The sequence below is a fragment of the Falco cherrug genome, chromosome 6, assembly GCF_023634085.1.
Source record: "Falco cherrug isolate bFalChe1 chromosome 6, bFalChe1.pri, whole genome shotgun sequence".
NCBI lineage: Eukaryota > Metazoa > Chordata > Aves > Falconiformes > Falconidae > Falco > Falco cherrug.
The window spans coordinates 72,082,844-72,096,304 of NC_073702.1; the positions used below are offsets into that span (position 1 = coordinate 72,082,844).

General features: G+C 42.5%; 1 protein-coding gene across 2 annotated transcripts in view; it reads left to right on the forward strand.

Annotated features, from left to right (window-relative positions):
- INTS9 (integrator complex subunit 9) overlaps window positions 1-13,461 on the forward strand; it is a 72,871-nt gene that overhangs the window by 21,419 nt on the left and 37,991 nt on the right. For both annotated transcript variants that reach the window (XM_055713958.1, XM_055713959.1), the window contains 3 exons: window positions 556-676; window positions 2,735-2,869; window positions 8,016-8,127. In XM_055713958.1, coding sequence (XP_055569933.1) covers window positions 556-676; window positions 2,735-2,869; window positions 8,016-8,127 — 368 coding nt within the window. The remainder of the gene's footprint in view (window positions 1-555; window positions 677-2,734; window positions 2,870-8,015; window positions 8,128-13,461) is intronic.

Genomic DNA, 13,461 nt, shown 5'->3' on the forward strand with positions numbered 1-13,461 from the left:
GAGTTGAAGGCAAGGAGGATGAGGTGCAGGGGCACATGCTCTTGTAAGAGGCTGGTGACAAAAATGAGAGCAGAGCCAGCCTTTGTTCATGGGCTGGTACCTGTATTTTAATGACAAGATTGTGGGTTACTTCTAGTTTCACATTCTTAGGATATGCAAAATAGACACTGATTGAAGATCCCAGTCACCTCTACCAATTCTGGTGGTGCATTTCATGTTGACATGTCAGATCAGCCAGCATCTCATCAGTGGTGAAAATACCACAAGAGTTGCTGTAACACCTTCATCACAGCTACTTCTTTGATGAAAGGGCTGAATATGAACAATGACAAAGAGCTGAAGGAGAGCAGACTTTGGCATGAGGCGAAACAGGCAGTGTGGTTCTGCTCCTCAATAAGCAGGAAGTCTTGCTCCTCACTTTGAAGCACCACACATATTTAAAATGAAAAGAAAAAAAGAGAAAAATGTAAGATCTGGAGAATACTGAAGTGAGTATAAAAGCTGGCAGTCCATCAGAAAGTTTTGAAAATGCCCATGCCCCATTGATCTTTGCAGACTGCTGCCCGCCCCTCTGAAGGATGCAGTGGAGGTGTCTATGTGGAGGAAGTGCTACACCATGCCAGAAGTGAATGCTGCACTCAGTAAGATCCAGATGGTGGGGTATTCTCAGAAAATTGTGAGTACCCGTAAAGCTGTCCTCAGGTCACCAGTAATAACTTGTTTCCCAGTCCTCAGGTCACCAGTAACAACTTGTTTTCCAGCTTTTCTCTGGAAATGCCCTTCCTTCTCTATTCTAATCCTGTGTAAGATCTAGTTACCCTAGCCTAGGAAAGCAAAAGAATATTATTTTGAATGGCCCTCAGTCTGCCTCCCAGGAAGGGTTCTTGTTTGGTGAAATCAGTGAATATCCATTTATTTTTCCTCATCCTTGGGGATGCCAATTTTAAGACGATGTACCTTCAAATTTGGAGTTGATGGCTGGCCCACTGAGAGCTGGGAGGATGTACCAAATGAATGTATCCTTTCTGTCTGTAAGCCACATCCCCTTCTGAGTTACCGTATCTCACTTCTGGGAATCTTATGAGTGCTTTAGCCTCCACTTTCTTTTATACTGCAAATTAGGGATTGTAAACAAAACCTAATGGTTTGACCTGAACTTGAAAAACTCCTTTCCCAGGGTTCCCAGGTAACATTTGTTTTCTATAGTGCCATTGACTATAATCCAGTGTAGTTTCCAGAACGAACTAAACCAACAATTCAGTAATCTGCAGATACACTGTTCCCTTATGGCTTGGAGGGCAGCATGTGGGCCATGATACCTGCTGTTGTTGCTCAAGGCCATAAGAAATAAAAAGGTGGTTTAAAGTAAGTTGTGTACCCAAAGCTTTTTATTTGCTCCCTTTTCTTAAGTGATAGGCCACTGAGGTTTGGAGACTGCTGTTTATATGTAAGGCAATTTGAAACAGTAACCAGTGTTACTGTGTACTAAATTTGGTGGATCTGGATTTGTGTGGTGCTGTATTATAGCTGGTGAAAAAAAAAGACCCAGAGCCACCACTAACATGGCTGCTGATGTAAGTAACAGCTGCAGCTTTGTCTAGCAACTGGACAGGTGGAGGGCATTTGGACTCCTCTGTATCCATGGGTGGTTACTGTTCGTTTTCAACTGTCCTCACAGTGTGGATGCATCTTGCCTAATTTTAGATCTGTGCATCTTGAGCCAATCATTCTTTTATAGTTACCAGGAAAAGAGACATTTTATCTCATCACAAAGCTAACTTTTAAAATAATCAGACCCTAATTAGCCAGTTAATCCAAAACTGGGTAACAGCATCAAGAACAGTTTGCTGTCCATTTTACATGTCTGTATGTTAGCAGAATCTAGAGCCTTGGTTTACACACTCCAGGGGATGGAGACCCTGCCTTGTTTTGCAAGGCATCCAAATATGTATTGAGATACTAGGAAAATCATTAGCATTGCATGAATCAGATGCTTGTTCTATTATTCAGTAACCAGAAAGTAGATCACATTAGTGAGGTATACATGGAGGCTTATTTTCCTTTCTCAAAACAAGTATAACACAGTACTGCATACGGATAAAGCAATACACTTTCTGATGACACCTGGAAAGGAGACAACTGTTGCGTTGCTTATGCTTAGAGCTGAAATTGAAACTTGGATTGTGTTTGCAAGATGTTGTTTCTAAACCACCAGTAGATAGCATTTAAAAAGAAATAAAGTTAGAAAGTGTGTCTGAAGTTTGTTTTCCACAGCAAAATGTGTAACCCAAACAGAGTTTTGTATCAGTAAAGAACTACTTGTACTTCCTTCTCTTCTGCTGGCCAATAGCAATAAAATTTGGCTAAGGGAGTGTAGAGTCTTCAAAGACGTAAAGCTCCTACAAGCTTCTTCAACACAGCAAGGGCAGGCGGAGGATCAAGACCCCGGGTGATTCCTCCATTTAGAGTTATAGTTCAGTGTGAGCTCAGTTAGATGCAATAGAATTCACATGGAAGAGAAACTGTATGACTTTACCTTAGGAAAAGCTTTTCTCAGAGCATATATTCTGGTAGACATGGGTAAATAAAACCAGAAGAAAAAAATCTCAGGAAACTAGCTTCATAAAGGCTTTGAACAGCAGAACTACTTTTAAAATTAATGTTACTGATGATAAAGTGACCTGATTTCTCTTGGGAGCTCACTGAAGTTAATGTCTCTTGTTGTGTGTTTCAGGAGCTGTTTGGTGCTGTGCAGGTCACCCCTCTGAGCTCAGGCTACGCTCTTGGAAGTTCCAATTGGATTATCCAGTCACACTATGAGAAGGTTTCCTACGTCTCAGGATCTTCTCTACTTACAACACACCCTCAGGTACAGCCCCTGACTTTTGTTAGTCTTCTACAGGGGCAAGTGTCTTTGCTCAAAAAAAAATAGAGGGGCTTATTCCAGCTGGGATCAGTTGTAGTATAGAGATTTTACTAAGGTAACTTTATTAGCAATTGTCTAGACTTAACGGTCATTGAGAAGACATACTACCCTGATAAGTGGACAGATATCTATAGTTATTGGAGAAAGATAACTAGAATTCTTTGTTACTGCTGATTTGATGTTAACTCACCAGCTGTGAAATTCTTCTTCACCTTAGAAGGAAATTTTCAAGAGAGTTAAACAATAGAGCATTAGTGACTTTTTTTTAAAATCCGTATGTCACTGAAGAGTCTTTACAGACAGTTCACAGACTGCTTCTATATCATTTCTGAAACATCCTTCCTTGGGAGAAATGATAGCTAACTGGCTGCCAACTTTTCCACCCTGCTCTGCTAAGGGCAAAGTCTTTATAGTGCTGTAGATGTAATTTCCAGTAAATTAATTCTCTCTAGATCCATAAATTCTTAGTGCAAAGAATGGTTTGAAGTTTGCAGTACTGTGTGCTTCAGAAGTTGTCAAAATAGTTAAAAGCAATATTAGCAGGTTTAAAAATAATTTTGAAAATGTGTCAGGTTCATGATCAGTAAGTAATTTCCCCCAAGGTGAGTATCTTCTAAAGAGCTTTGCTTCTGAGCATCTTTCATATAAAAGCTGAACAACTACAATAGATAAACCATCCTTAATAGTATGGCTGTATTTAGCTGCGTGCAATGTATCAGTCTCTAAATTCCCTTTTCTCATCAGCCTAATACTGGCCTGGGTTTTGCTCTTTTGTCACCTCTAGTGAAGGAACAGCAGTATTTGACGATACATGAGTGGAATATTTCTGTGAGGAGAAGCTTTGCACTAGAAGAAGTAGTTTGGTAACTGAGAGGGTTTTCTTTTCGTTGGTATGAAATAGTGATTCAGTTTGTCAGATTGGACGGGCCATGCTTCATCGTTTTCCAAAGGCAAACATTTCTCTGGAAACTTCTGGTAAAATCCCCGTTCTTAAGGAAATTGCCTCTCCGTGGCAGGAATGGTGTGTGAATAAACTGCCTGGTAAGAGCACAGCCCATGAGCAGCAGTTTTGCACTCATTCACTGCAACCTGCAGAAGTGGCAGCAGTTAGACAGGGTGGATTCAGCTTTAACAAGTGTAGGAAAATGTGCTGCGAGCCTACCTGAAACCTTAGGGACCTATTCTGTTTGCTGCCAAGAGAAGAAGCCTGGACCACTCACGCTGCTGAGTGTTGCTTGTCCCACATGCTCTCTAAGAGCCTCAGTTTTTAGCATATAGTCTGTTGCACTTTGCATTATTTTATACTAACACATAATTTGAAGGAATAGTTTACCAGCTAGTTAAAATTCCATTCAGTTTGCACTTTTCTTGTTACTTACCACATCACAAATGTTACCACATATTGTTTGTGTGTTAGATATCATCATTGTCTTGTGTTTCCTTCCAGATATTTTTTGAAGACAGTGGATATTTTTTGTCCTAGTGTTAATCCCTGTGAACACCAGCACAAGCTCCTACAATATGGTGATTCTGTAATGACTAGTGTGTTTTTGTAAGCAGCCAGTCAGCTCTTCATCTATTTGATGTTTGACAAACAATATGTAATGATAACAGTATCTTGAGTGGCACAGAGTCAAAATAGTGTTCAACAAATCAGCAGTTTTTTCATCAGGGAGTGAAAACTTGTTGTTCTAACCTGTTTCTCCATAGAATTGTGGTGGGCAGTCACAATGAAATTCCCATCTTTTAACAGTGTATGAAAACAGTCAGTGTGTTTTGTTTTAGAAAGGATATCCAGTTAATCAGCATATGTTTATGTAAAAATATTTCCAGAGCTTTTTGAGTAGTATCGAAATCTTAGCACTTTCCCAGTCTTCTGGAACTCCCTTCATAGTTATTAAAAATGAGCTTCAGTTGACCAAGCTTTCATCAGCCATTTGATTGTTTAGGGTGATAAGACGCAGATTATTTGGGCATACAAATGGAAGAATGCTTCATCCTCTTACTACATTGTGTCTAGTAATACACAGTAATAGCCTGCAAAGCATCTCCTCTTAGGGTGCAAACAGGGTAAGGTTCATCTCACCTAACCTAAACTGGGCCCCTGCCCAATCTTTCCCTTCGTCTCCCTTCTGCCAGGACTGGGGTTTAAGTGCTGACATAATGGAGATGGCAACACAGGTTAGAGTTAGCAGTCACGGGAAGAGAGTGGGGTTGCTTCTTTGGTGTAAATTACACCTTAAACGTTTTCTTGACATCTGAAGTTACATCCAGGTTACGTCTGTCATCAGCAGAGTTATGGTACATCTGTAATTGGTCCATCTCTATTGACAAGAGATAGAAAGTGAAGCAGTTAGCTTAGACATGGCCCAGGATAAGCTGAAACGGTGAAGTGAATGCTGGCTGTTGGGTTGATCTTGCATGCAGCAGCAGAAATATCTTGTGAAATCCTCAGCAAGTCTGCAGGAAGTGCAGGTGAAGGGTTCAGCAAGACTATATTCATAGCTGCTGAAAATAACTGAAGAGCTATAAAGGGTTTGTTTGAGAGTTAGGTCTGGCACCATTAGTTGTTCCCTTTACTTCTGTCTTCTGCCAGATGGTTTCTGTTGAAAATTTTGCCTCACCCTCTACTGAGGCTAGAATTGACACTGTTGCCACTGAAGTGGAGAACAGGAGTTGACAGCACAGGTTCAGACATGTCACTAAAAGCCTTTTAAGACATATTCTTTACATTAACCCACAAAAATCAATGCAAGCCCTCTCAGTGCAATAGCATCTGAAATTATGCGTATCTAATATGGCATAATCATTATGTACATTATCACAGGCAGATTCGATATTATTTTTTATTGCATTATTGGCATTTCATTTTCATGGACACGCTATGGAGAGTCAAAGTTTGCAATAAATCTCACATAACAGGTCTGGTCCCACAAGGTGACGCACAGCATAAACTTCTGTTGAAGTTGATATGAAATTCCTCTGCATGTTTAACAAAGCAAGATCTTAACCTCTTAAGAATGGCACTGGGGGATGTGGAGCAAGGGAACTAACTGCACAGTGGTCTTCTAAGTTCAGTAGAGGAAGTCTCTTCACCAGTCTCTTCTAGCAGAGATCCTTCCCGGTTGGTAAGATTGCAGAGGGTCTTTTGAGGATAAATAAGTGTAAAATACCACGCAGCTCCCTGCAGTTGCCCACCTTTGCTTGAATAGTAGCTATGGGAAGTGCATTCCAGCCCAGAGCAAAGCTAAAGTTAACTTTTCACCATAGCTGTATTGCATCTGCAGAGAGAGAAGTGGATTTTGCCTTTTCAAGATTGGATTACGCTAAATTTTGAGTATAAATAATATGTATTTAGTATCGGGTCACACTTAAATACGATTTCTGAATGTCTGTTTACTGATGGAGAGAAGTGGGTATGTATTTTCATTCTGCTTTAATAAAATGCCAATATAAAACACATCAAATGATTGACCTCATTAAAAAAAAGTGTGAGCATTTATGCAGTTAAGGCAGTAGCAATGTTTGCTTTAAGGTGAGGCTTGCCTGCCAGTGGCCAAGTTGCCACGCTATTCCCTTAGACCATTTAATTGTCAGTCCCTCTGCTACACCTGTGAGCTCACGGGATATAGTGTGCAGATGGAAACTCATCTGTCCCCCAGGAAGCACCATGGCATGGATAGATGCTGTGATAGCTACCTTGAGCACTTCAACCACATGATCTAGGATTGTGGCTATGACTGTAAGGCTATCAGTACAACATACTCTGTAGATCCAGTGGATCAGAGGTGGTAGCCCTATGAAAACATCTTTTTCACTTTGACATAGCTTAGCCTTTAGCACAGTCTTCAAAGATAGGAACTAGAGGAGGGTGTAGTGCTTATCAGATTCACTAGGGGAGACTGGTAAGCCAAGTTATAGAACCATAGAATTGCGGAATCACTTAGGTTGGAAAAGACCATTAAGATCATCGAGTCCCAGCATAAAACCAGCACTGCCAAGTCTATCACTGACCCATGTCCCTAAACGCCACATCTACATGTCTTTTAAGTCCCTTCAGGGATGATGACTCAACCGCATCCCTGGGCAGCCTGTTCCAGTGCTTGACAATCCTTTCAGTGAAGAAATTTTTCCTAATCTCCGATCTAAACCTCCCCTGGCACAACTTGAGGCCATTTTTTCTATTTTTTTAGCTCTGGTGTTGCATTGGGAATGCTATCTTTTGTGTGTGTGTGTGTGCGCGCAGTTGAAGTTACGATTTTTCACCTGTTTTCAGCTACTGACTTTTAAGGATTTCTGATACTTGTCTGTTTGGCCTGATATTATAGCTACATTAAAAAAATAATGTAAGTGATTATTACTTAGATAAATAAACTTTGTCAATATTAAGGAATCTAAACCACTTTCTCTTTTCTACCAGCAGTAGCCATTTACTATTTCACAAGTGCAGACATCTGAAAAGGCCTGCAAAAACAATATGAAATGAGTATTTGAACATCATGGTTGTAATACTGCAGGCAGAAGAGCAGACTTCACAGTCAGGGGAGGGACTTATGTGGCATTCAGATTCATGCACACAATTGAGAGCTTTGAGCCCTAAGTCCTTTTCTGATCTTACCTCTTCCAAAGAGAATCCACTGAATGGTTGAGGAAGATGATACTGTCCCTTGTAGACAGTGAGCCCTGGAAATCAAAGCTGACACCTTGATTTACAAAGGGAAGGGTGTTAGAAACTAGCGTAGCCAGATATAGGAATGCAAGTGTCAAACTGTTCCAGACTGTACAGCCACATCCTCAGCAAATTACTGGCTTTTCAGTGTTCAGCTCCTGAGGCCATGAAATTATTAGTCTATGGAGACTACTTACAGTTCCTTTGTTTGTTTTGGGCTGTAGTATGCAGGTAAACAGTTGTGTGTGTTTTAATAACTCCAGTTAGGTTTCCACAGATGGAGCAACGTTAACTTTAAAGTGTTGCATGTGTACTTCTTGGTCACTCTATCTATTATGTATTGCAGTCTTGGTACAGAGCAGAGAAACCTGTGTGATAACTCTCATGTTACTCATTTTATTTCACTGTGCTCTGTTTCAGCCCATGGACCAGGCTTCTCTTAAAAATAGTGATGTTCTCATCCTGACGGGTCTTACACAAATCCCTACTGCTAACCCAGATGGCATGGTAGGAGAGTTCTGCAGCAACTTGGGTAGGTCGTTGAAAGAAGTCCTCTGTCTATTTTATCATCTTATTCATTGCTTTGGGTGGGAAATAATTCTGAGATTCCTGGAACTGAATAAGTTGTCCAGCTATAGCTTCTGGCATAAAACTAGCTGTTTAGATTTTACGATGTGCTCCTGATGTCATTAATACAGTAAGTGCTTGGAAAGACACAAGTTGTACCTAAAATGTTTTGGAATGGAACAGGTATAATGAGATTTAATCATCTGCTGCTCTTGGTTTGCTAAGTATGCCGCTCTAGCTGCCAACAGACTACGTGTTGCCTAGGTTTTGGATATTGTTCCCAGCTGAAATAGTAATATTTCCTTCCTGTATATCAGCCAGTGTAAAATCTTTACATGCTTTTTTATGACTTTCAGTTTTGAAAACAAGCACATCTGCTTCCCTTCTTACACCTGATTTTTAAATATATCAGAAGCAAACAGCACAATCTCTGTTTAAAAAAATACATCAACATATATTTATAGACCCCAGAAATATAAAACCTAATCAGACGCTTTCACAGCTGGAAAAGCTGATAATTGCAAAGCTGTGATATTAGTGTGAATGGCAGCGTTTTCCAGCCTGTTTGCAATGTCACATCCAGTGCTGTTCTCTCCTTTTCTCCCCTTCCCCCACCTCAGTGCCTCTGTGCTGTCACCCTTCCTTCACCAAAGTACTTTCTCATGTCTGTCCTGCTGTATATTGCCTGCTCTTTTGTCAGAGATCTTGCCTTTATTTTAAACTATTTTTTACAAAGAAGACTAAAAAACTGGTGGTAGGAGGATTCTTACAAAGGTTATCAAAAAACATTAAAAGTCAAAATCAGGGACTCCTCACTGTGAGCAAGTGTTTTGGTTCCTGTTACCCACCTGGGAGAAATTTGAGCTGTAATATTTAGGTGTCTTACCCAAGGCTGCAGAATAAGGTTGAGAACAGAAACCAGTGCAAGTTCTTAGCCTTACTTTTTACATATGTACCCTTGGAGAAGACAAAAAAAAGCCACAATACTTTGGTTTTTTCCTCATTTAAAAATCCTTGTGCATATTCACAGATGCTGAATATCTATATGCTGTCCCACAATCCCAGTATGAGTAAAGGCAAATACTACAAGGAGTGTAGACTCCTTCATCACCTACCACCTCTAAATCGAAATCAGGTATCTCTGTTTAGGACACGTTTTAGTTCAAACAGGAGTCATAGGTCCTGTTGTGGAATGTACAAGGTACAATTATGTGGGTTTTGTTTATATGAAAAGATGAATTACAGGGTCAGGATGGTTCCTTGTAGTGTAAATACCTGTTAATGGAGTGTGTTTTGGCATTTTGTAAGAATGGTAATTGTGGGTTATACCAAAGATCTCTCTGCCAACATTTGGACTCCGATAGGGGCTGTGAGCAGATGCCTAAAGTAGAACAGGGTGAGATTCTATGATACTTTCCTCTCATAATTTCATAGCCTTCAAGTATTTTTATTTCAGGAATTTCCTGAATTGGACATGGCTTTTGTGTAGTTAGTAATGTTCAGTGGATTTCTCTTCCAGGAACTTGTTCAGCCTCCCCTGAAGCTGTGTTAATTCTTAACACCTGTGACTTCCTTTCCGAAGTGATGTGTGTGCTTGTTTATGTGTGTGTATTATTCTGTGTTTTCAGTGTTTTTAAGCATTGTTAATTTTATTACCGTATGAGCTATGACAGATAAGCTTTGGTGACCTTATTGTACTAGATGCAGATGTGTTGCCTTTCTCTGTCCCTTCTGGACTGTTATGGCGGTTACTGTCCCCCTGACAGACGGCAGCATGACCACATCCTATCATCTTACCTTAAACCACCAAGGAAGCAAGTGTGAGCTGAAATGTTAGACTTTGTACTGGAGAAGCCAAGGAGTGTTACGTGTTGCCCTGCTGCCAGCTCTGCTTGCAAATGTGCTCTAGTAAGTGCCTTGGTGGTCACTCATGTCTTGAACTGCGACAGCTGGATGCTGAGTAAACAAGAGTGAGAGCATTGTTAATTAAAATGCTTTTATAAATTAAAGTCTTAGAGATGTAGCTTGGGCCAAAGCAAAATCCAAAAGATGAGTGCATATAAATAAACATGTTACATATGTAGGTACAGGTGGGTGTTTATCTACACAAGTTGTTCTGGTTTACAGAAACATTCTGAACTATTTTGAGGGTTTCACAGAAGGTCTTCAAGCTGGCTTCTATCTTGAAGGAGGCAAACTAAGAGATATTAGAAAATTATTAAAGACCAAAGGAAGATACGTGTTTAAAATAATGCCATTGTGAGAAACTGGAATTTGATTGGTATTTGTCAAAAAACAGCAACCTGAAGAAATTAAATAAATCTACGACTAATGCAGCGGTAAGACTGTCTTTTACATGACGCCAGCGGTATTTACACATCTACCCAACATCAGGAGAAGAAAATAGTGAATCAATTTTCTTTTTCAAGTCTGTAAAAAAGTCCAAAAAGCAATAGATTACTAGAAGAACAGTAGAGTAGGCAAGCTGAGCACAATAGTTTTCAGATATTTTTCCCATTCCCAAAGTGTTCAGGGGACTTTGCAAGAAACTCAGAATACACTAGGTAAAAATTCTTAAAGCAGATACTAGAAATTTACCAAAAAACGATCGTGAGGTAACAGCAAGTTTGTGAATAAGTGTTGTGAAGCACAGAACTGGAAGTGTGAAAATTCCACCTTGAACTCTGCTTTCATCCCAGCATGTAGAGTTGTAGATGATGTTTCCCATTATTACCAAGTCATATGCATGATTTCCTCTCCGCGTTGTGTGTGCAGCACTGAAATCACATTTGTCACGTCTCCAACCTCTCAGTTTAGCCCAAACCCCTTTTTCCTGTGCTCAGCACTGCAGCACCAGTACTCTGCAGCTCAAGAAAAGCAATTGTATTTTTACATTGCCTTAGGCATCATCAGCAGAATTACCAGACTGTCTATAGGGACAGTTTGTGATATTTTGTGTGCGTGTGCGGTCGTGCCTCTGTGTGTGCGCGTGTGTGTTTATATAAAGCAGAAAAAAAAGCACAGTTTGCTTTTTAGGTGCCAACTTGACCTTGTGGTGGCAGCTGTTCGAAAAGCAAGTATCTCATTGTGAGTTGTAAATTGAACAACTTGTTATGGAGCTACTGAAGGAGACTAAATTTGAAATGCCAAGATTATTACACAACTTTTATCAAGAGAGTGCATCCATCAGTCACAGAGATAAATTGGGCTTTAAACAGCTTTCAAATATACGTGTCCTCTTACTGACAACTATAGAAAGTTGCTGTAGTGGTGCAGAGAACCAGATTGGACCTGCTGCTTGCATGGAAAGCAATATGCTTGTAAAGGTTCTCATCCCCATTTTGCAGAAGCTAGGAGGTAATTCTTATCTCTTTATGCAACCACTTAAGAGCACCCTCAAGAAGTAGTACCCAGCTGTGCTGACCACAGCACATACAAATGAACTTGCACCGAGGAACTGAGTAGCGTGTTCTAAGAAGTTGTCACACAGAACCTTGTTGGTGGGATAGCCATGTTGCTGTCCTGTCCTGGGGAGCAGGGGTGTTCACAAGGCCAGTTTCAAAGGTGCATTGCTGTGCCACCAGGAACATGAGAATCGAGGGGCCAGCAACCCTGGGTCCTTGGCCAGATGGGTAGGGCAGCTGGCTGCAAGAGCGCTCCACTCATCGGGTTGTGATTTTATGTAAATTATTGGTAACCGTTTCTGTAGTTTTCCTGGGAACAGGAATTCAAGTTGGAGTCTGCTCAAAAACCTTACCCTCCATTATTTTCTCTGTGGCCCCAGGAATGTTGAATTTCTGATTGTTTTCAACAGAAAAGGCTTGAGGTTCCCATAGTGAATGCAGAGCTGTGAATTCAAACTGCGCTGGGTGTGCGTGGCCAGGTTTTGGCAGCCGGGGGTACAGGGGTGGCTTCTGTGAGAAGCTGCTGGAAGCTTCCCCCGTGTCCGCTGGAGCCGATGCCGGCCGGCTCCAAGATGGAGCCAAGGGCTGACCCACCAGCGATGGTGGGAGCGCCCCTGGGGTAAGGGGAAAAACCCCCTTTGCAGGTGGGACCGGAGAGAGGAGCGAGCACAGGTGGGAGCCGCGGCCCTGCAGCCCCCCAGGCCAGGCCAGGGCAGGGGGAGGCCGGGGGGCTCCAGGCGCCGCAGCAGAGGCTCCCCCAGCCCGTGGGGAGCCCCCGGCCGGGCAGGCCGTGCCCCCAGCCCGTGCTGCCCCCGGGGGCAGCTCCCCCCCGCAGCCCGGGCAGGACCCCCGGGGCAGGGGCTGCCCGCAGGGGGCTGTGACCCGCGGGCAGCGGCGCTGGGCCAGCTCCTGGCAGGGCCCGTGGCCCCGTGGGGAGAGGAGCCCGGGCGGGGGCAGGGCTGGGGACCCCGCGGGGACCCCCCTGGGGCCGGGCAGGGGGTGAGGACCCTCCCCACGGGGGGCAGGAGCCGCAGGGACAGCGGGTGGGGGACCGACCCCAGCCCCTACTCCTGGTCCCCTGTGCTGCTCGGGGGAAGGAGACAGAGCTGGGGGTGAAGTTAAGCCCGGGAAGGAGGGAGAGGGTGGGGTAAAGTATTTTTTAAGATTTGGTTTTATTTCTTATTATCCCACTCTGATTTTATTTTGGTGTATAAATGAAACTAATTTCTGCAAGTCCAGTCTGTTTTGCCTGTGACAGTAATTAGTGAGTGATCTCTCCCTGCCCTTACCTTGACCCATGAGCCTTTTGTTATATTTTCTCTCCCCTGTCCAGTTGAGGGGAGTGACAGAGTGGCTTTGGTGGGCACCTGGTGTCCAGCTAGGGTCAACCCACCACAAACGTTTAGGAAAGAAACCCACATTTTTCATGGCCTGGACAAATCCTTTAACCAGCCCATCGTTAGATGAAAGCTCTTCCTCCAGCTTCTTCAAAGGGAGGAGTGAGCCATTCATCTTAACCAGGTGAAACTAGTTGGAGCCCGAGTTCAAGAAGGAGCTAGTTTCATGGTAACACGCAGCCTTGGTGTATCTTTGTTCAGAGCAGAGACATTGCTGCAGGCATAGCCTTTCCTTAGCATTTTCTACTGATCACTAATGCACCCTGCACTCTGCATCCCCTGTCTCAGGCCCGTGGATATAGGTACTTACCTTTGCTCTTTGTAGAATTTTTGGGTGCATAATGAAGCAATGCTAATTCTGGTTCTGGAGCCAGAGGCTTAACTTTCAGGCCCCGGATGTCTTTGAAAATATTCTTAATCTCTTCATTCTTCTCTTCACATCCTGTTTACAGATGGGAGAGTTTAGACTCACCCATGTAGGAAGGATAATACAACACA